We start from the raw sequence: 24502 nt of genomic DNA, 5'->3' as shown, positions 1-24502 counted from the left end.
AATTATTGAAGATCCAATGGAATGTGCCTAATGATCTACTCCAAAATGATAACAGCGTGATGATGTCAGTGCGTTTCTGACGATAATGGCAGCAGCGTAGTGATGTTAGTGCGTTACTGACGATGATGGCAGCAGCGTGATGACTATTTGTAAGCGTGGTGATGTCAGTGCATTACTGACGGTGATGGCAGCAGCGTGCTGACTCCTCATAAGCGTTCTATTTTACCTCGTATCGTCCTCGCGTCGTCAAGCAAGGAAACACATCAGGAGAACGCTTCAGGTTTCTATGGTGTCAGCGCTGGAGAAAACTTGTTTGCGTGATGAAGTTCACCGTTAACCAATGTAAATAAGTTCCAAATGGTTTAAATAGCAAACGACAAGGCATAGAGAGGCTTAAAAAATAGAAATTTCCATCGTAGAAAGTCCAAAGTCTTCTTCCAAACGATGGTAGAGTTAAAAATCTAGTAACTTTAAAATTTAACCCACATGCAGGTCAAAATGAAGAATGTACCGCTTCAGTGTCCAAAATGTTGCAGGTACATGTTTTCCCTCATCACCAAAATGTAAAAGTCCAATATAAAATATCACAAGTCCAAGATAAGTAAAAAGAGGACTTTAATAAAACAGACACAGTACAGCTCACTTGAGATCCAAGAGCCACGTGAGCAAGGAATACAGTACAGTTCCAATTCTAATTGGAACTGCAACTAAGTGTGGCGTGTGCCAGGATTGAAAGTAAACAGGGAGTTAAAAGGACAGGAGAAAACATAAAGAATACAATGCAACAATCTTCCATTATTCGAGGTAAGGGCAAGTCTACAAGAGCTCTCAAGAAGCTGCTACCTTCTCAGGAGGAAAACACAGAAAGGCGTAAAAAACCTCCTTGCTGGATGAAGATTTCATGCACTGAACCAGGATCATGACTTTTCTTAGCCTGTTTGCACAGACACAGACACTCACGCTGGGCCTCTATGCTGTTAAGGAGTAAACATCCTCTGCCAGTGAGTTTTCTCTCCTCACCACTCTTTGATGTAATTTGATCGCGTTTGGAGTTTAGTCTCTTCTAAATCAGATTTTTTGTTTTCTTTCTATCTCTTTCATTGTCAATTAAGGGGTATATTGCCAAGGGAAGTGGAGGAGCCCAGCGTTAGCCTTCTTGGATTAATGCTGCCCTTGGCTTTTGGAAACGCAGGGTTGCACCGTATTTACAGCAACACAGTACAGCCCTGCGTTTCCCCCTGCTCTGCCACTAATTACAGCTGCCTAGCACCAACACATGCACACTTGCACCATAGCGCAAGGGTGCTGAAGTTGTGGGAATGATTGTCTATGTACAGGAAGTTGTCCCTTCCTGCACATACACAATCTTAAATGGCGATTTGTAACTTCGATGTGTACCGCAAAGCAGCACACATAGAAGTTGCAACTCGTCATTTTTAAAAGATTGTGTATGTGCAGGAAAGTCTTCCTTCCTGCACATAAGCAATCATACATGGTGTATTGCTGTTTCTATATGTGCTGCACAATGCAGCAGTCATAGAAGCAGCAAAAACGAGGAGAAAGCATTGCTCCTTGTTGAGCTCTGTTAAGACCACACTTTTTTTTTTGGTTCCAATTTTGGCGATGCCTTTGATTTCTGCCACCCTTGTAAATAGGGACAGCACCAAAATCAATGGGTATTGTGGCTCAATGCCGACCACAACACCCGTTGCACACCCCTTTCATGCTAAGTGTAGCGTGAAAGGAGGCCTTATTTACAAGAAGGCGTTAAGCCACATTAAGAGGCTTAACACTGCCTTGTAAATAAGGAGAAGGGTTTATCTTCACTGGAGCGTAAACAAAAAGTGATGTTTCGGCGGCGCTTGTAAATATGTCCACAGTTCTCTTATCAGTAAATTATTTTCATCTGCATATTGCAAGGTCTAGATGGCCTTCAAAACGATGGGTCATTTTTCAGGGCTAATTTGGGTTCTCCCTTGTTTTTATTGTAGTAATAACCCAAGGACTATGGTGAGATTGTAGGTAACAGTCATAAAAATTAAATTTATTCTACATGCATTCATCCTATGTTTAGGTCGAGCCTAGCGCAGCACACGTGCACTGTCTGCGAGGCATGCTGTATCTACTAGGGTTGTTTAGACCACACCTCCCACTTTATATTTGTTCCATCATGTGCTTTTCTGTAGTCCTTTATTTTTATTGGTAGAATGTTGGTCTTTGTCCTGCTTTTCAGTGTGTTTTTTCACTTTGTGGCAACTGCCCCACTCACATGTCACCTCACAATTTGACCTATTTACAGTTTGTTGAAGCAATCTTTTTTTTTTCAGTGAAGTGGGCCTATGTGAACATACCTTTATATTTTTCAACACATTTTATTTCATACTGTTTCTGCTACCTGGGCAGCATGCAGTAGGCATGGGAGGCATAACCTGTGGCACTTATTTCTTTCTTTCAAAAGCTCCCACCAAATTTGTGATCCTGTACACATTCATTGCCATTGTTTCACATTGTTAGACTCAGTGGTTGGCAGTGTACCACACTGATATGTAATTCCAATTCTTCATCAACTGTAAAGTTCTATAAGTTACTGCCCTCATTCCCCATTCCCTCCCTCTTGTTTCCCTTCTTACCGCTCCTCAAGGGGCACCCCCAGCTACCCTGAGAGCCTTCAAAGCCACTCTCATGTATCCTACTCCCTCCCCCGGTCCTTTCAGCGGAGCCAGGGACAACCTGCGACCAACGCCCTATGGGTAGGTCAGAGCTGTGTGTCTCAGCTTATGAAGGGGGCGTGGATAAGACCGTGACCTGCCCGCTGCATGTTGGTTTACTTAGTTCTACAGTTTATTATCACTGATGGGACGCTTACTGAAAACTTTTAAATGCTGTCGCTGTTACATGTTAAACACATTTGGTGTACAGTGGTAAACATCAGCGTGGTGTTAGCTCCTGGGAATTCATTTGTGTCTCACCCAAGAAGCCAGGGAGTGTAACAGACTCTGCATGGCCCAGGGCCTACGTGGCGATGTAAGGTGGCTGGTCCCGGGCCTGGGTGCAGGCAGATCCATGGACGCTGTGCTTGTTCACAATCCATACAACGGTTTCCTTAAAACTTGTATTTAAAGTCATTAGGTCCAGCGACACACACCTTTAAATCTTTCAAAAACTCATTCAAACAACTCTAATAAAACATACAATGACGAGCAGTATAGAGAGCCAGTGTGTTGTGGGTTAGCTCTCCTTCAGCCATCAGTTACAGAGTGATTGTATGGTTTGTCATTGCTTTGGTGGGCGGTCCATAAAGACCAGTCCAGTTTGTGGATGGTAACAAGAAGCTCTTGTTGGTCCCCTTCAGGTTTTTGTGATGGGGCATCAACTAGTCTGTTTGTTAAAGTTAAGATATGACCTCTACCTTGTAACTGAGACCTGCTATATGTGCTTGCTGACTTAACCGTATTACAGTTTGTGGTTTGTGGCATTTTAGAAAGAACATGCAGGTTGTATAACTTAGGCTGTCATAACAAGACAGTGTTGTTCTCCAATCCTACTTGCACATTCATTTTTCTTTACTTTATTTTCTTGATAAAATGTTCAAATAACTGCTTTTTGCCCACCAATTTAATATGTGCCCGCACATACGCTTTCTTAAAGAGGCATAGAAAACTCTGTAATTTATCAAAAGTATCGGCCGTGCAGGATTTTGTTCAGGGTGCAGCACTTGCAACACAGACCTCTTCTGACTCATTTTCGTGATGTTTTTTATGGAGTGTACAGCTTAAATCTGATGGTGTCAATTCAGGGCAAGGGGCCCTTTTGTCCATTGGCCATGTTTTAGCCAAAAGTGTTGCCTCATTATTAGATTTTCTAGTATGAAAGCTTGTGGAAACACAAAAAAAGTGAACCAGCTATTACCAAATTCGTCTCTTCAATTTTATTTTACCAGCACTGCGCTACTACCTGCTTTTCCTACTGCCCACTCTAGCCCTGTCCGCTGCACCAGGAAGTCCTTCCCCTCCTACTTATTTTCAGCTGCAGCATTGTGTGTATGCCTTCATGAGCACGTGCTCTTCAATACTTGCTGTTTGGCGTAGGTCCTCTTGCGTGATTGTTGAATGTGGTTGCTTCTGCTTTTAACAGTGTTGATTATTCCCACTCTTACACGCCACATAATTCAATTCCATCCATTTCCAAACCACACCACAATATTCAACACCAAAACAAATAATTCAGCTCAACACAACTGCACAATACACCACATACATCCATTCACACCACAAAATAACACATCATGTCACAAAATTCAACAGCACACCACCTAATTAAATTCTACTACATACCACTCAACAACAAAAAATACCATTCCACATAATTCCACTCCATAAAACACACAATCACACTCCACATAATTAAGTGCACTCAATACCACATCATTACTATCCACATAATTCCACTGCACACATGCCACATAATTCCACAACACAAATTCAATCCATACCACACGATTCCATGCTACACAATTCCACAGTTAATAATTCAAATTCAACACACATATTTCAGCTACACACCATATACATACACTTCATGACACATGGGTAAAACACTTAGGGATCGATGTAGGTAGCCAAATACCGGTCGGTAACGGCCGAAATTCGGTAATTTCGTCCGTTACCGACCAGTATTTGGAAAATGAGCAGGTGGGCACTTTACCGATTCTGTAATTTACCGAAATGGTATTTTAAGGAATCGGTAAATTACCAATTTTGCTATGTAGGGAGCACTCAAATGAATGCTTTTCCCATTTTAGGATTCGTTATTTACCACCAACTACAAGTTGGTGGTAAATAATGAAAACCTTGGAAAAAGCATTTATTTTGCTTTTCTAACCATGCCATGTTGCAGACATACATGCCCTTAGGGCATGTATGTCTGCAACATGTGCACCCATACACAATTGAGGGGTGCAACAGGGTGTCAAAGTGACACCCTGCCACCCTTCAATGTTTCCCCCAATTACCGAATCGGTATTTACCGATTCGGTAATTGACATTCATTCCTATGGGCCTCCAGGCCAATAGGAATGTATGGCAATTACCGAATCGGTAAATACCGATTCGGTAATTACCGAAACTTATCGATTCGGTAATTTTTAAAGAAAAATTAACTACATCACATTTGCCTGTTCTTAAATACCGAATCGGTATGATTCGGTATTTAAGAATCGGTAATCTGGGATTACCTACATCTGGCCCTTTGTCATTCACAACACCAATAGCTCTAACTCAAGCAAATGCAAGTACATAGTGTCTTCTTGGTTATATGTAAAGTAACAAAAATGCTTGTAAATTTTTTTTTATTCTAACTTATCAACATGTTGCACAGTAGCCTCAGTGCTCTACAGCATACTTACAGACTTTGGCGAAGCCATTAGCTCTGGCTAAACACTTATAAGATCCCAAAGGTAAAACCTATTGGCTTTGCCAATGCTTTTTTTAATATGGAGATTCCAGTGACCAGTGTGCACGGCTTAAGACTTGCTGTTGGTCTGTGATTGAACTGATGATTCATGAAGGAGGGTTAGGTATTAAAGAACATAAATGAGTTTTTTTACCACATTTTGGGGCCTATTAGCATGGTGGGCGGATCCGCCCTCCAAACTGCACCGCGGGACAGCCATATACCACCCACCACATTTGCATGGTGGGGGTACTGCGGCAGATGGAAAGTTCGTTTGCGGCTTTTCCGTCTGTAGGCAATCGTCACCATTGCCTGCCGGGCGGAAACAGCCCATAATATGGTGGCGGTGCCTGCCATATTATGATGTGTGCGGTGGTATGCCTTTCCATTGCGGGCCCTCTGGGGATGGGTGGCTGCACTTGGGGGATACCTATGGTACCCCCTACATTGGCATGCACAAGGTGGCCGGCACCGAGTGTTGTCTCTCACGTTGTGTATGCCAATGCACAACATGTAATAAGGTGACTTCTGACACAAAAAAGTTGGTAAATCAAGAGGTCTTTAATGTACAACCTCAGCCATCACTAGATCCACCTTCATCTGTCGAATCTAGGAATTCCTTAGAACCAGGATTCCATGTTAGAACAACATGGAAAGAATCTATGTACACACATCTCCCTTTTGTATATGAATGACAAATTTGGACATGTCTAAAACAGTAAACATTATTTGAAACATATCATTTTTATTGGATTTTTCCCATATCCAGTTGGTTTGACATCTGTTTTTTTTAGTATTATCTACTCTTTTTTTTAAATAATCTTCTTTTGAAACAAATGTCAAGTGTTAGCACGAATCAAACTTCATCTTAATTCTAACCCCATCTATACTAACCCAGTCAGAAGGATGATCTAATTTGTCGTCATTAATTTGAAATGTAACTTCTTTAGTTTCAACCTTATTATCTCTTCTGAATCTTAGATGACAATTTTTTTCTAAATGACCTTTCCTCTCACACACATTGCAGACCCCTTTCAAAACAGGACAGATTTTATCATTCGCTATATGTCCTAATCTCCCACATCTGTAGCGATTACCTTGAAACTTACTTCCATATTTTTTTTCTACAATTGCTTTGTCAGGTTGATGATCACTTAAATCACCTTTTGCATCAATAGAATCCTACTTCTTTTTCTCAACAACACTCTTCACCTCTTGAACCTGTACTTCTTCTACCATTTCATTACTGCCTCCATTTTTGCCTGCTTTGCTCAACTCACCCACACACTTAACCATGTGTTCCACACGCTTAGCAATAATCATCACTTCATCCAGAGATGGCTCGTCCTTCATCCAAAGTTCTTCTCTTATTTTGGATTTAGATTGATTGATTTTGTCATTTGTACATCTAAGCACAAACTGATCACGTATCCTCTCCTCAGTTAACTCCCCAAACTTACAGCTAGAAGCTAATTTCCTTAAGGCAGTTACAACTGTTCAACCGATTCATCCTTTCCTTGTTCTCTCAATCCAAAATAATATCTCTCCATAATTGTGCTTACTTTTGGTAAATAATGTAAGTCCAATTGTTTTATACATATTTCATATTCATTAAGTCCCCTCTGATCTGCTTGATTTAAAGTAGGTAAACTCTCCAAAACTTCCTGCCCTTCTCCTCCAATACAATGCATCAAAAGTGCATTTTTTCTTTCAGCATTGAGATTTGTGCCACAGACCCTTGCGTAATTTTCAAACATTTTTTTTCCATTTTTTCCACCCAATAGGTGGATCCCCTGGATCATTTAGAAAAAACGGTGGGGAAGTCACATTTTGCATTTTCACACCCCATTACCAATACAATAAACTTCACAACAGAAAACAATTCTAACTGCACCTCACCCCCTTTTTAAAAAAAAATGATTTCTACCAAGACTACGATACACTAACTAAGTGTACCTATTGATTAACCATATCTATTCTAATACGTTTTTTACATTAACATATTCTAATAGACACATTAAGAAAAGAACACTTCAGGTGTGCTTATCACCGTAAGCACCAACTCCTTGTCCTTGATGAAGTTTCTCTACTTTAAATATAGTTTCTTAACAAGAACAAGGTGTGCCTGTCACCACAAGCACCAACAGAATATGTTCAATTTCTTCCTACAAAAGTGTCACCTCTTAAATTGACCCGACAAACTTAATCTTCTTCTCAATTGTTTTCCTCTTCTGCATATTCCTTTTTTTTTTACACCATTGCGTCGGAGTTATTCTTTTCGAATTCCATTTGCGTACGATCCTCTTAATTATCGAGACAAAAGCTTCCTTCTTTTTTTTTTAAATCCAAGATGTTCGCCGTACAACCAGTTCACTTTTTTCTACTAGGCGATTGACCTTGTTTTCTCCCAAGCGCCTTTGCGTCTCCTTCAAAACGAGGCTTGCAACGCAAGACACTTTTCTTTGCTCGATAGTGCTTGTTTCTTCCCACGTGCCCTTGCAACCAAACGAAAACGAGGCTTGAAACACAAAATTCCTCCCACGTCAAGGTTATCTGGCGTCCAAATCTCGCGCACCTCTGACATCACTGGGATTCACAGCACGGAGTTTTGTTAAAAATTCATCCCAAACAACATGCCGAATCACCCACAAGTAATCCGCTTCAATATCGACGACCTTGTTGTATTCCAGGTATTTTCACTCGTTTTCATAAGCACAGCCTTGCTCGTTTTCTTTTTAAATTTCCTCTCGATGTTGAGGTTGTTTTCTCATCCTCTTCTTCCTTTAAGTACACCTTTATCCATCCCACGCGATCGTCGCCAGTGTAATAAGGTGACTTCTGACAAGAAATAGTTGGTAAATCAAGAGGTCTTTAATATACAACCTCAGCCATCACTAGATCCACCTTCAACTGTCAAATCTAGGAATTCCTTAGAACCAGGATTCCATGTTAGAACAACATGGACAGAATCTATGTACATCACACAACATGCATATTCAACATTGTGGCGGGTGCTGCACAAAGCACCGACCACCACAATGTTGAATAAGCGGGATGCGACCGCCACCCTGGCGGTTGTATCCAAATTGCCATAGAGGTCCCATTTGCTGGTATGGTGGTGGGCGGACAAAGTCTGCCCGCCATCGTAATAGGCCCCAAAGTCAGGTATATATAAAGTGTTTATACTACATAGGTTATGGGCTTACCGATTGTATTGCTGTCTCTGAGTATAGTTGCTAGCTGTTCTTTCTGTCCCCAGAAAGACCCGGTTTAAATTATATTGAGGTTTGAAACGTCAACATCTTCCTCCTTAGCCACACGTTCATTGTGGACATTACATCCTTGAACTATTTAACGGCAGGGTGCCTAAAGAATTTGTCTCTTTGGTCATTATACTATTCTCATGATGCACATGTCACTTTCTTCACAAATTCACCTTCAATGCATCTTCCCCAGGAGACCCTGCTGCCAAACATGTTTGCGGATTTTGTCTTTTTCCATAATATATGTTTCTTTAGGAAATGAAACACATTGTGCATTCGTTGACATGAGAGGTTTGAACTAGCAGTCACTGAGGCTTCCCAAGGAAGCATTGTTCAGAATGAGTCTGAAGCAACATACTGATATTTGTTCTTCAAACAATACACATTACAAAGGGAAGGGGGCAGACGGAAGAGGCCTGGGTATTTTTGGATGCATTGATGTCCTTTGTGTGATTGGTGTATGCCTTAGTTAATGTGATCAGCTGTGAGTTTCGTTTTCTTTCTACCATTCAGAGTATTATTCAGTGTGGAAATATTGTTACATCGAATGTTATTTTCCAAAATATGCATACTTTATGACCAAAATGTTACTTCTAATATAGTATATATCTTTCCTACCCCTCTTCTTTGTAGTTACCGGTGGGTGGGGAGAAGTACGGCTGATACACTTCAGAGAAATCTGAACTTATTTTGTGATTTGACTACATTCAGAAATATACAAATGCATAAGTTTCAGACTGTAATTTTAGTTTTGTGAACAGCCTCTTTATTTGCAGTGAATCAAGATGGTTCCTAAACCTGAGCTGTCTGAAGTACCTCGAGTTACTAAGAGTTGGGAGTAATATCGGTAGAGGGGCTGTATTAAGAAAAGGAGCATAGGAGAGAGACTGAGCAGAGCTGGAGCATCAAACTAGTGAGGATTATGGAGAAAAAAGCACACCAGAGATAGAAGTAGAGTGAAGAGAGCGTGAATTGTAATGGAGACAGAATTGGACAGTGCAAACTGGGTAGGTGAAGAGACAGAGCAGGGTGGAAAATGAAAAGAAAGCAACACACAATAGACAGACTGACTTAGATTTAACCTACAGTAATACAAATCAGGTCTGAGAGAGGCAGCAGGGTGAAGGGGAGAGAATTTGGAGATGTAAGAGAGTGAGGTGTAGAGAGAGTGGAGGTGCAAGTAGGAAGGTGAGAGAGTCAGAGGGGGTATGCAGCAGCAGGTACTGGGGCCAGAATATAAATGGGCAGGAACACAAGTTTGAACTGGGGAGTGGCTAGTGCATGGAGACATGTACAATGGTTAACTCAGTTTTAATTACCTCACTGCCTTTCAAATGCATGTGTTAATAAATGTTAAATAACTTATGGAGCCATGTACATAATTCAGGAGTGGTCTCTTAAAACAGGAAAGTGACTGCAAAAGCTAGTACTAACACGCAATACATCCATTAGATTACTCAGGGAATACTCAACTGAATTAACACCGCCGATACTGTCCGTGAGGATTACTAAAACCATCAGATACAGCTGTAACCTGCATGACCGGTCTCTTAGGAGTTCCAGGAATGTCAAGGTTTGGACATTTTTCATAGCTTCTTGCTCTTTCATCAAGTCATCAATCTCTTCCTGGAAGTCATCATCTCCCCAAAGCTGCCTCATAGCTGGAAAGCAGAATAACAATGTAAGCTCACCCAGTAGGCATTTCTGCAAAAGGCCAGCCTCACATCTTTCAGTGTACATCTGCGGTCTACTGAAGAGTTCACTGATGCTACCTGGACTTCAAACTGTCTATGGTTTTCCGGATGGGGGCACTCAACTACTCACGATAGGCCATAAAATACTGCCCATCCTTGGAAGGATAGTACTTATACTTTATATCCAGAGTTACTTTAATTACCAGTTAAGACAATGGTTCCCACAACATCCTATTAAGTAGCACTCGCAGGCAGAGTTTTGTGCCTTGAATTGTTAACCATGGCAATAGTACTCATCTCATAAACCTCATGAGAATGAAACCTAGGTTGCCTTTCTGCATCATACGTGTTACACTCTCCGAGCTATTTAACTGGATCGTATGCAGCTGGCTAGAACATTAATGAAGCAAGGACAGTGTCCATATCAGACTTTTTCAGGGACATTTGCAGATGGGTTGGGCATTATTAATAGTCCAGCTAAAATCAATCATTGCCAATTCCAATCAATTCAATTCATGAAGCTTTATTCGGTACATATGAAATGACCATAAAAGCACATATTAAGATACAAGATCAATAAATCAACAATTCATAAAAAAGAATATCATGGTGTACAGACCAAATACACTAAAATATCATGCTTTTTCGCACACTGATAGATTTGTTTAAAAACACAGCAGTATAAAAACAGATGTCAGCAGATTTCATGTTAAAAATGAGACTCATTGCCTCATCAACTGTACGCACCCCATATTTAACAAACATAGGTTTTAGATACATAATACTAAAGTTCAAGTACAGTTTGCATATTAATAAAAAGTGTAAGGTGCTCTGTTTTGATATACCATCACACAGACAAGGACCTTTAGGGTGTTGCTTAAGGTTGGGCAAGGCCGCTAAATAATGTACTATTCCAAACCTTAGTCTGGTCAGGACAAAGTGTGCGATTGCCTAGTCACCAGAGCTACATATGGTGGAAAACCTTCAGTGAGGGAAAATCTACTGAAAAATGTGACAGTTAACATGGACCCACTGGCATAAGCTCTCTTCCTTGCCAAATTATCCAGAAATTTTGCTTTCAACTCGGCTTTTGGTATCGTCAAAGCAGCCTTAGGGTCAATCAGACATATTTTATCCATGGGATTTTCCTGTACAAGTCCAATGAAAGACAATCCTCGATTATAGATCTATTAAGGGACTTTTTGTCCTGGAGCCATATAGAGCGCCATAACATGAGTGGTCATAAAGATAATAGGTAGTTTAAAAAATTGATGTCTAAATCCCGGTGGATCAGTACAGTGGCGGCAGAGGTGGGTAAACACAAAAGCTTTTTCAGGAAAGAATTTTCCTCCAGCTGTAATTTATGGTCACAGCTGTAACCCCATATGGCCGCCCCATACAATGCAATAGTGGTGCATCTAGCTTGGTAAATTTGCAACATGTCCCTAGTTCGCCTATCCCCGATTTTAGCTGCAAATTTGAAGATACCATGGGCGCTTTTTGCCATTTTATTACTGATATTGTTAAATTCGTTGGTCCATTTTCTGTCATGAGAAAAAGTGATTCCGAGATAACAAAATGAATCAACTGGTTGCGCCTTGTTACCATCAATAAAAAAGGCATTGGATTTACTATTTTTGACCCCATAAGTCATAGTATGCGTCTTTTCCTTATTGATGAGTAGTTTCCTGTCCTTAATGAACAGAGAAAATCTATCCATCAAACGCTGAAGACCCAGATGGGTTCTGGAAAGGAGCACGGCGTCGTCAGCGTATAATAACACCAGCAGAGATACGCCTTTTAGCCTAGGGGCATCAGCTTTGGCACTCTTTAAAATTCCATCAATTTCATTTATAAATAGAATGAACAATAACTGAGCTAAAACACAACCTTGTTTAATGCCACGTCGAACGCTAAATTTGGGGGTCCAATCTCCCTTGGTTCCATAGCGCACACAAGTTTGCAGCTTTTGGTACAGCCTGGCAAGGAAAAAAATTATACCCTCAGCGGCTCCCATCCGCAACAAAATCAGCCATAAAATTGCATGATCAACCATGTCGAAGGCGCTGCTTAAATCAGCAAAGCATAGATATAATGCGCCACCTTTTGCTTCGACATATTTACCAATTATGAGGTCAAGATTTAAACATTGGTCTAGTGTGCCCCTTCCCTTCCTAAATCCGTACTGGCTGTCAGCCAGGATGCCCTTTTCATCAACCCACCCCTCAAGCCTGACTAGCATAACTCGGCTCATGACCTTAACGGAGGAGTCCAGGAGGGAAATGGGGCGGTAATTTTTTACTTCAGACCTATTACCCTTCTTGAAGATCGGGATGATAATGGATTCCCCCCAAGTTTTTGGAGCAACCGAACATACAGCTGCATTAAAAACATTGGCAAGGAGGGGGCTCCAGATCCCAGGAACTGCTTTGTAAACATCAATAGGAACCCCATCGGGTCCCTGGGCTTTCCCCCCCTTGCTGGCACGGATTCCAGACTCGACCTCGGCCACAGTAAAATTCAGAGGTAATACAGGCCAGCTGCAATGGCTAGAAACTGGGTCGCAATCAGAACCAAAAATGTTTGAAAAATGTGTAACCCAGCAATCACTAGGGACATTAGAGCTTAATACCGGGATGTTATCCTCTCTAAGGAAGGGAGAATTAACCGTGGCCCAGAATAATGTATTATTATGTAACTCTGCAGCTTGATTGAGAGAGTCCCAACCTTCCTGCTGTAAGTCTCCCCTCCTCTTTTTCAAGGCAAATTTGTATTCAGCTCTTTGTTAAGTTATTAGGGTAGTGTCCCTAGGTTTTTTAGCAAGTGCATTTTTCAGCTCTGTTAGTAACTTGGTACACGTATGGTCGAACCAACCTGGTCCGTGGCTGCACTTGTCTCTGGTCTAGTAAACCTGGCATCGATAGATACATTTATATTTTTCAAAGCTGTTAAAACACATTCACAGTCAGTATTATTTTCGAGGATAAGGTAATATGTAACAAACATTCAGAAACAATAGAGGCTATTGATTCATTTGCTCTTTCTCCTATCCATCTGACTCTAACACCATTCGGTCTGTGGGGTTCCACGTTAGTAATTGTATGACCCATGGCTACAGGACTCTCACTCCATAGCGAACAATCTAGGATGATATAATTGTGATCGCTCAAAGATGTAACTTCAATCCTAGCAATGAAGCAAGGACAGTGTCCATATCAGACTTTTTCAGGGACTTTTGCAGATGGGTTGGGCATTATTAATAGTCCAGCTAAAATCAATCATTGCCAATTCCAATCACAATGCAGGTTTGGTTGGAAAGACTTTTGTGTATTTTACCTTTTTGTTTGACTTAATGAATGAATGAATGAATGAACCATGATTTGTAAAGCATAGAATGCCCCCCAAAGGTCCTAAGTTTTGGGACAGAGGTGTCAAATGTTGGTTAACAAAGAACTCATTCCATGAATCTACATGTATATCATTCATGTAGTATTGGTCATGAAAATCAGAGTTCATGGACCAAAACTGGGCATCCCACTGTTGCCAGTTTATTTATTCTGGATGAGAAAAGAGGATAAAGGCCTAATTGAAATGTCTTTAGATACCACCTAATTCTGAAGATTGGTAATTTGCTTGTACCCATGAACTAAGGCTCCCTGAATGATCACTTATTCTCGTTTTGGTAGCCTCACTGGACGCTGGACTTTACAATAGGAGGAGTAGAATTCATGATAGTAGGAAGGACAACGGGCAGGAGGACGGACAATGGGGGGACATGAAGTGCAGTCTGTGCCATCAGACACAGGATACTTTGCTGCATGTCCTTTGCATCTGTCCCTCTCTAGACCAGCGGCGGAGGACCCTGCTGAGAAACGACTTTAAAACATTAGGAATTAGGACATGCAGATCGGCTGCGATGGAGTCACTGAACCCACGGAACATGATGCTCAACATTCGATTAGTGGAGTTCATGGATGTCTTTAAAGACCATGTCAAGGCCAGAAACTCTTGCCTTGAGCAGGAATAAGGCTGACTTTTAAAAACCATCCTATGGAGTTTATTAGCAAGGATTACATAACCCCACTTCAGATCTGATGGGCTCCCAGGGGTCGAATAAGCGTGTCAAGGCTGAGAGTAGCGGGTGGAGTGGGATTAATACTGACTGTTAGAACTATGTTTGCTAGCCTTCTAGCAATGACTGTGTAATTTTATCTGAGTTCATGGTGGGCTGCTAGGGGCGGAATAATGTCCCTCTCTTTCTTTCCTTTCCGAACCACGATCCTGCCTTGCTAATATTGGGTACTACTACCATTTAGCTTGCACTATATATGTGGTAGTTACTCTAGGCCACGAAGGGGAATGGTTGTAGGATGCATAGGTGTTCAAAATCTCATGGGCAGTGCTTATTTAGCACTTTAAGGGCAGGGCAAGGGGCAGGGGCGTAACACAGGCCCCCGCAGCCCACGCGGTGCAGGGGGGCCCCTAGCTCCAAGGGGCCCCCTCGGCACTCAACTCTGGCCGGGAGAGCTCCTGATTGAGCCCAGAGGGGGCCCCCCTAAATACCGTGCAGGGAGGCCCCCTCACTTTTCGTTACGCCAGTGGCAAGGGGTCGAGCAAGCAGCTCTCCTTTCCGTTTGCTGCTCAACCCATACCCTGCTGGTTGAGCATGGCCTTGCCACCAGGACATAATAGGCACTGTGGCATTTTAGGTGTGGTAGCTAGCCCTGGCTAGGACTAAGAATAAAATACTTAAGTTTTTATCTTTTTCCTTATTTGAAGTGTGGGCGTCCCAAAGCCCATGGGCAGCACTCAGCTAGGTTAAGGTTGGCCGATGGGCGGGTTGTAACCTCAGAATATAATAGTCACCTGGCACTTTGCGCGTGGGCATAGATGATATGCAGGGAGGACCCTGCCTAATTCCACACACTCGCAGCTGTGCTTACAGCTCATCATAACCCCATAACACGCAGGATTTCACCTGTCTTTTCTGACTCTCTCTACTCATCAAGCAGACACAAAATGGTGATTTCTATCAGTGCTGGTGAAAAAGATGAAGACAGATGGCAGCTGCGGACAAATGAACAGCAGTAGGGGCCCGGTGCAATCCCTACTTTGACCAGCTGGCAGGGATCATACCTCAATCCACACACTTACCACTGTGCAAGTAATCAGTGCTGATGCCGAGCCTCATTTCCCCCAATAAATATATTGCTACCGTGGGACCAGCAATCGACCCCTGTGCTGCTAAGGATAACGTTGCAATTTGACTTCTGGGACTGTGCATATGCATGTACATGGCCGAGTATGGGAGTGACCTACTCATCTCCAGTGGCTGAGCCCCGGAAGACTAACAGGTTTACCGATTGAGCTGCTTTGCTGACATTTGGCTGCATATAGTATATATAGGATTCATATAGTAAGCATGCTATAAGTTTCTGATCCTTCCACGCTAGCCTGCTCACTGGTGTATATTGGTGCCTTTTTAGGAATTGGCTATTCCATCCCTCAGGGAAAAATATGTGAGATTATAGTAAGCAGAAAAGAAAAGTCTAACTAGCTGCGGATCGCGTACACTTCATGTGAGCTATGCGCGTGCACATCATCGCCAGCCACATCACACACCACCATTTGTCTGTGCCACGGCATCAGACTTCAAAGGCTGCCGCTCCCCCGCCCCCCACATCAGACTTCAAAGAAATGCAGTCCCCCACCCCCCTCCGTGCAATGCCAGAGCTTGTTTTTAAACTTTGAGGGCGAGGCTCACTTTTGCCGACGCCAGCGCGTGTGCTTTTTTTACTTTCGCTTTCACCGTTACTTTGCTTCTTTTTTTGAAAACTTTGAGCATAAGACTCACTTTTTTTTTTAGCGTGTGTGCGCGCACACAACTTGAGGCTTGTTTAATTACATTTTCGCCCACCTCTACTTCCATTCAGAGTGTAGATGAATCGTGTATCGTGAAAAAATTCACCATGCTCTGGAATGGACTGCGTCCCCCCACGTGTTTTTTTCTCTTCTTTTTACTGATTCTCGCTAAAATCTGCCTAGCATGCTTTCTTCCTTCAAGAAGTGGCGCCTTAAAATAAATCGCATATGAGCAGAAAACAAAGCAGATATAAGTGCCTCTCCTAACACACCAAGATGTCTCTTTCATTTCATCCGAAGTGTTTTACGAGCTATCGCTTGCTGCTGGAATTAAATGAAAAGCAATTTCAGCTGTAAAATGACCCGAGAACGGCTCAATGTAATTTCTTAGCCTTCCAAGCCACCTCCGTTTTAAAAGGGCCCATCCTTCTTATCCATCCATTTTGTTAATATTCCTCCGCTTATTAAGATTGCATTTTATTTTATTAAAGACGTCTAAAGCTCCTATGGTCATCTTAAAGCAAGTTTCCTAGTGCTAGCTAGCCCATACAATACCAATGAGTGATACCAAAACGCAACAGTATCTCCCCAAAAAAGACTGTTTTATCTTGCCACTGCTACCTCTCTGCTGTTGACGAACCTCCTGTTGCACGTCAGTCACATCTTGTATTTAGCACCATCATTGGAAAGCTGCAATGCTACACACTTATAAGGTCCTCTCACCCCCACACACCCTCACCCTCACACCCTAACCCTCACACACCCTCCCCCTCACTCCCCCTCACCTTTACCTCTTCACCCTCACACACCCTCACCCTCCCTCACCCTCACACCCCCTCACACTCCCTCACTCACCCTCACACCCCCTCACCATCACAACCCTCTCACCCTCACACACCCTCACTCACCCTCACACCCCCTCACCCTCACACCCCCTCACCCTCACACCCTCACCCTCACACACCCTCACACCCTCTCACCCTCACACACCCTCACTCACTCACACACCCTCACCCTCACACCCCCTCATCTTCACACCCCCTCTCACCCTCCCCCTCCCCCTCACACCCACTCCCCCTCACACACCCTCACACACCTTCACACACCCTCACACCCTCACACCCTCACAAATACTCACCCTCACACCCCCTCACCCTCACCCTCACACACCCCCTCACCCTTACACACCCTCACCCTCACACCCCCTCACCCCAGTCACCCTCACCTTCAAACCCCCTCACCCTCACATCCTCACCCTCATACACCCTCACCCTCACACACTCTCACCCTCTCACCCTCACACACCCTCTCACCCTCATACACCCCTCACCCTCATACACCTTCACCCTCACACCCCCACACCATCACCCTCACTCCCCCACACCCTCACACCCCACACCCTCACCCTCACACACCCTCAAACACTCTCACCCCCACACCCTCACACCCCCTAAACCTCACACAGACCCTCACCCCGACCCTCACCCTCACTCCCCCTCACCCTCACTCCCCCTCACCCTCACATCCCCTCACCCTCACACCCCCTCACCCCCACACCCTCACACCCTCACCCTCACTCCCCCTCACCCTCACACCCCCTCACCCTCACACCCCCTCACCCTCACACAACCTCACCCTCACACCCTCACCCTCACCCTCACACCCCCTCACCCTCACAACCCTCTCACCCTCACAGACCCTCACTCACCCTCACGCCCCCTCACCATCACACACCCTCACACACCCTCGCCATCACGCACCCTCACAACCTCTACCCCACCCTCACTCACCCTCACACACCCTCACCCTCACACAACCTCACCCTCACACCCTCACCCTCACACCCTCACTCTCACACCCCCACATCCTCACCTTCACACCCCCTCGCCCTCAAACACCCTCACACACCCTCACCAGCATAACATAACAAAACATAGTATAGCATAACAAAAAAAAGCTTAGCATAGCATAGCATAACAAAACATAGCATAACAAAACATAGCATAGCGAGAATAAAAAAGCAAAGAATAATAAAAAACAACAAAACATAGCATAGCATAACAAAGCATAGCATAGCAAAACACAACACAACATAGCATAGCATAACAAAACAAATAGCAAAACAAAACATAGCATAACAAAACACAACAAAACATAGCATAGCATAACAAAACAAAGCATAGGATAGCAAAACAAAACATAGCATAGCATAACAAAATGTAGCATAACATAACAAAACATAGCATAACAAAACACAACACTTAGCATAACAAAACATAGCAAAACACAACAAAACATAGCATAGCTTAACAAAACACAACAAAACATAGCATAGCAAAACAAAACATATAATAGCATAGCAAAACATAGCATAGCATAATTAAACATACCATAGGAAAACAACGCATAGCATAATAAAACGCAACAAAACATAGCATAGCATAACAAACCATAGCACACCATAACAAAACTTAGCATAGCAGAAAGAAGCATAGCGTAGCAAAACATAGCATAGCATAACAAAGCATAGCATAGCATAACAAAACACAGCATAGCATAGCTTAACAAATCAAAGCATAGGATAGCAAAACATAGCATAGCAAAACAAAACATAGGATATCAAAACAAAACTTAGCATAGCATACAGCATCACTTAGCACCACCACAACATCACTCAGGGGCACCACAACATCACTATGGGCTACCACACCATCACTGAACGCCACAGCATCACTCGTTCGCCACCACATCACTCAGCGCCACCGCAGCATCAATCTGTGCAACCATTCAACAACAACTGGTTCAAATATGTTCTCTCAATGTTTCAAGCTTTATTACAAATGTAACAAAAAGATGTTAATATTTCATTTCTGTTCTTGGATTTTCGTCACAATAAAATACACTGAACATAATCTTCACAAAAGCTATTTACAAAAGTTTAAGCTATTGCCATTATAAATTACAATAACTTTTATTTAAGTATTAATTATTTTAAAAAATGTAAAGCCATTGTTATTTGTAATATCAATACATGCAAGTCATGTAAATACAACACATATTGCATTACAATTGCTATAGGTGTCACATTTGCGAAAGGTAAAACTATTGGCATTGTAAATGACAATGCTATTAATTTAGTTATTTTCAAAAACAAAACATAAATAAAAAATTTGTCATTTATAGTACCAATAGCTCAAACTTTCCTAATGCGAGACCTATTGCATTGCAAATGCTTGTTTTAAAAAACTTGCTCAGATATTGCTGATAGAATAACGATGGTGGAGTCAACGCGCTAGAGCTACAGGAATCTTCACATGAAACAGCTATGGCCGACATCCTCTAGAAGCGCGAGCATCAAGAGACAGAGACGCAATAAATCAATCAATCAATCAGAATGCTTGTAAAGCACGCTACTTACCCGTGAGGGTCTCAAGGCTCTGATTGAGGGGGGGTGCTTCTACTGTTTGAAGAGCCCGGTCTTGAGGAGTCTTCTGAAGGCGAATAGGTCTTGGGTCTGCTGTATGTGGGTGGGGAGGGTGTTCCAGGTCTTGGCGGCGAGGTAGGAGAAAGACCTGCTGCTGTAGGTCATACGTTGGATGCAGGGGACAGCGCGAGAGCGAGGCTGGCGGAGCGGAGCTGGCGGTGGGGGTGTGAAAGCTGAGTCTGCTGTTCAGGTAGGCTGGTCCAGCGCTGTGGAGTGCTTTATGTGTGTGGGTGATGAGCTTGAAAGTGATCCTTTTGTCGACGGGGAGCCATTGTAGGTCTCTCAGGTGCGGGGTGATGTGTTTGTGGTGGGGGACGTTGACAATCAGTCAGGCGGAGGTGTTTTGGATGCGTTGTAGTCGTCGTAGGAGTTTGGCTGGGATTCCTGCATAGAGTGCGTTGCCGTAGTCCAGTCTGCTGCTGACGAGGGCCTGTGACACCGTTCTTCTTGTTTTCGTCGCGATCCATTTGTAGATCCTGCGTAGCATGCGGAGGGTGTTGTAGCGGGAGGAGGAGACGGCGTTGACCTCCTTCAACATGGAGAAGGAGGAGTCGAGGATGAATCCTAGGTTGCTTGCATGTTTGGTGGGTGTTGGTGCTGTTCCCAGTGTGGTCGGCCACCAGGAGTCGTCCCAGGATGACGGGGTGGGTCCGAGGATGAGGACCTCCATCTTGTCCGAGTTCAGCTTCAGACGGCTGCTCATCATCCAGTCGGCGATGGCCTTCATTTCCTCGTGGAGGTTGGTTTTGGTGGTGTGTGGGTGCTTGGTGAGGGAGAGTATGAGCTGGGTTTCATCGGCGTAGGAGATGATGTTGAGGTTGTGGTGGCGGGCCACTTGTGAGAGGGGGGCCATGTAGATGTTGAACAGCGTCGGGCTGAGGGATGAGCCCTGGGGGACGCCGCAGATGATGTTGGTGGCTCCAGATCGGAAAGGTGGGAGGCCGACTCTCTGGGTGGAGATCGGAAGGAAGTGGTCCAATCAAGGGCCTTCTCTTGGATTCCGGCTTCTAGGAGGCGTGTCTTTAGAGTGCGATGGCAGACCGTGTCGAAGGCGGCTGACAGGTCCAGGAGGATGAGGGCTGATGTTTCGCCGTTGTCTAGTTGGCGCTTGATGTCGTCTGTAGCGGCGATGAGGGCTGTCTCTGTGCTGTGGTTGCATCTGAATCCAGACTGGGATTGGTCCAAGATGTTGTCTTCCAGGTGGCGGGCCAAAAGCATGTTGATGATTCTCTCGATGACCTTTGCCGGGAACGGGAGCAGGGACATGGGCCGGAAGTTCTTGAAGTCCTTGGGGTCCGCTTTGGGCTTCTTGACGAGGGCATTGATTTCGGCGTGCTTCCAGCTTTACGGAAATGGCACTGTTTCCAAGGAGATGTTGATGACCTTCCATAGTTGGGGTGCAAAGGCTGCGTCTGCTTTGTTGAATACGTGTTGTGGGCACGGGTCTGACGGAGATCCTGAGTGGATGGAGTTTATGACCTTGCGTGTCTCATCGTCGTTGACGTTGGACCAGGAGGTCAGGTGGTTGGCGCTGGTGGTGTTCACAGGAGAGGTGGAGTCTGGCATAGTCGGGGCGATCATGGTGTTGAAGCTGTCGTGGATGTCAGCGATCTTGTGGTGGAAGAAGATGGCTAGTGAGTCGCACAGTTCTTGGCATTGGTGCTGGGGTTGGAGAGCTCCTTTACGATGCTGAAGAGCTCTTTACTTTAGTGTGCGTTGTTGTCCAAGCGGTCTTTGAAGGAGGATCTCTTGGCTAATCTGATGAGATGGAGATGTTTGCGGGTGGCGTCCTTGTGGGCTGCGTGGCTGTCCGGAGTGCGTTTGTGGAGGCATATCTTCTCCAGTGTCCGGAATGCGCATTTGGAGGTCTGGAGCTTGTCGGTGACGTGGCTGCTGGAGGGTTTCTTGAGTGTGGCGAGGGTATTGGCGCAGTCGTCGATCCACTGTCTGAGGTTGCGGGCTGCGGCGTCTGGGTTGGTGGGGTCGTTGGGTGGGTTCTGGGCGAGGGCGATGATCAACTGGTCTTCGTGACTTTTCTCCAGCAGCGGCGAGGCAGCTGTTGGGTGCAGTGGTGCGTGGTTGGTTTCTTGAAGGTGAAATGGATGCAGCGGTGGTCGGTCCAGTGGAGTTCGGTGGTGTGGTCTAAGGTGACAAGGGGGCCTGTGGAGAAGATGGGGTCCACTGTGTGGCCAGCGGCGTGGGTGGGTGCAGTGATGAGTTGTCTGAGGCCGAGGTTGGCTAGGTTGTCGATCAGGGTGGCGTAGTTGGGGTCGTTGTTGTTCCTGAGGTGGAAGTTCAGGTCTCCGAGGAGGATGTAGTCCGTGAAGGCAAGTGCATGGGTGCTGGCGAGGTAGGCGATGAAGTCGCTGAACTGAGCCCGGGATCCGGGGGATCTGTAGATGAGTGTTCCTCTGAGGGTGGTGTTGGGGTCGGTGTGGATCCAGAAGTGCAGGGGTTCGTGGTGTTGAGGGTGTCGTCTGCTAGGGTGGCGACCTTGAGGGTGGACTTGTGGACGATGGCTATTCCTCCTCCTCCTCCATTGGCGCAATCCCTGCGGGTGATGTTGTAGCCGTCCGGGATGGCTATGGCGATGTCGAGGAGTCGTTCCACCAGGTCTCGGTCAGGCAGGCCACTTCTGGGGTGGAGGTGTCGATCAGATCCCAGAGCTTGATGGCATGTTTGCGTGCGGAGCGGGTGTTGCGGAGTATGCAGCGGAGGTGGTTGGGTCCAGTCCTTGGAGGGTTGGTGGTTCTGTCACAGGTGAAGCTGCAGGTGCGGCAGGAGAAGGGTCCGTGGGTCTGTTTCGGGGCTGCCTGGAAGCATCTGTGGTTTTGGCCGGTGTTGAGTGCGAGGAGGGTCGTGGCGTTGTATCGGAGTCTGGTGGCGTGGCATTTGCGGGGTCCAGGGGTTCTGGCACTGGGCGCGGTCCAGGCACAGGTGGGCACAGATGGGCTTACCTCTGGCGCGCCTCCGGGACACCAGCAGCGCGGGCGCGCAGCGGCCCCCATTTAGGTCGAGGAGGGAGGGAGGAGCAGCTGGGAGGTGGGAGCGGGGCGGCGAATGGGAGAGCGAAGGGGCGGGCCGCAGGGGAGCAGCGGCGGGAACAGGACGGCTGGGATACAGAAGAGAAATGGGGGGAGGTGGGGAGAGAGCAGAACAGCGATGAGGGCACAACAATTAAACAAAACACGAAGGGGCAAAGCGGTACAGAAGCACAGTACACTTACAGCAGTGAAGTACAGTTATGGCAACAAAATACATTTATAGCACAAACCAGGCGACAGGGGCACAGGGGACAGCAGCTGCGAACTCTCGGCAGAATCAGCATCACGGGGGAGGGCACAGACACACTGGTGGTGCTGTGTGGTGTGGCAGCGACCTGGCCTGCAAGCAGGGTCAATGGTCGCTCTCACTGCCGCGCAGCGGCCGCCATTTAGGTCGAGGAGGGAGGGAGAAGCAGCTGGGAGGCGGGAGTGGGGCGGTGAATGGGAGAGCAGGGGGCGGGCAGCAGGGGAGCAGCGGCGGGAACGGGATGGCTGGGATACAGAAGAGAAAAGGGGTGAGGGGGGGAGAGAGCAGAACGGCAATGAGAGCACGACAATTAAACAAAACACGAAGGGGCAAAGCGGTACAGAAGCACAGTAGACTTACAGCAGTGAAGTACAGTTATGGCAACAAAATACAGTTATAGCACAAACCAGGCGACAGGGGCACAGGGGACAGCAGCTGCGAACTCGTGGCAGAATCGGCAGCACGGGGGAGGGCACAGACACACTGGTGGTGATGTGTGGTGTGGGAGCGACCTGGTCTGCAAGCGGGGTCAAGGGTCACTCTCACTGCCGCGAGGTGGCCGCCATTTAGGTCGAGGAGGGAGGGAGAAGCAGCTGGGAGGCAGGAGCGGGGTGGCGAATGGGAGAGCGGGGGGGCAGGCCACAGGGGAGCAGCGGCGGGAACAGGACGGCTGGGATACAGAGGAGAAAAGGGGTGAGGGGGGAGAGAGCAGAACGGCGATGAGGGCACGACAATTAAACAAAACACGGAGGGGCAAAGCGGTACAGAAGCACAGTACACTTACAGCAGTGAAGTACAGTTCTTGCAACAAAATACAGTTATAGCACAAACCAGGCGGCAGGGGCACAGGGGACAGCAGCTGCGAACTCACGCAGAATCGGCAGCACAGGGGAGGGCACAGACACACTGGTGGTGCTGTGTGGCGTGGGAGCGACCTGGCCTGCAAGCAGGGTCAAGGGCCGCAATAACTTGAGAGTATTAGGAGTACCTGAGGGAGCCGAAGGCTTGGACACCAGAGCCTATATTGTTAATCTTTTAAGGGGTGCCTTCCCATAAAAAACAAAATGGGATTGGGAGGCAAAAATTCAACCAGCCAATAGGTTCTCCCTAATGTTAAGAAAATCCAGGCCCAAAAAAGAGAAAGACCCAGGGCTAAGAAAATCCAGGCCCAAAGAAGAGGAAAGACCCAGGGCTATTTTGGTCTACTTTGGGAATTTCCTACTGTGTCAAGAAATCTTCAAGCAAGCTCGCCCTAATGCAATAAAGGAATTTGGAGGTGTCACGTTCTTTGTTAAGCTAGACTTCTCTCATGCCATGGTAGATAGGTGCTGTTGGTTTTAGCAATTGTTTAATCCATTTCAGCAAATTGGGGCTGAAGTGTACCTTCAAAACCCAGCCCGGCTGAAAGTGATCTATAAGGGACATACCCATAGTTTTATATCCGAGATTGTGGCCCA

General features: G+C 45.4%; 1 protein-coding gene across 1 annotated transcript in view; it reads right to left on the bottom strand.

Annotated features, from left to right (window-relative positions):
- The window catches only part of LOC144792662 (solute carrier family 2, facilitated glucose transporter member 5-like), an 842308-nt gene that overhangs the window by 442644 nt on the left and 375162 nt on the right, over positions 1–24502 (bottom strand). The window contains exon 8 of the mRNA XM_078667809.1: positions 10188–10375. Within this exon, the coding sequence (XP_078523935.1) occupies positions 10188–10375 (188 nt within the window). The remainder of the gene's footprint in view (positions 1–10187; positions 10376–24502) is intronic.

Source organism: Lissotriton helveticus, chromosome 11, assembly GCF_964261635.1.
Source record: "Lissotriton helveticus chromosome 11, aLisHel1.1, whole genome shotgun sequence".
Lineage (NCBI taxonomy): Eukaryota > Metazoa > Chordata > Amphibia > Caudata > Salamandridae > Lissotriton > Lissotriton helveticus.
Note: the sequence above shows the minus strand (reverse complement) of the source record. Positions and strands in the feature narration are given on the sequence as shown.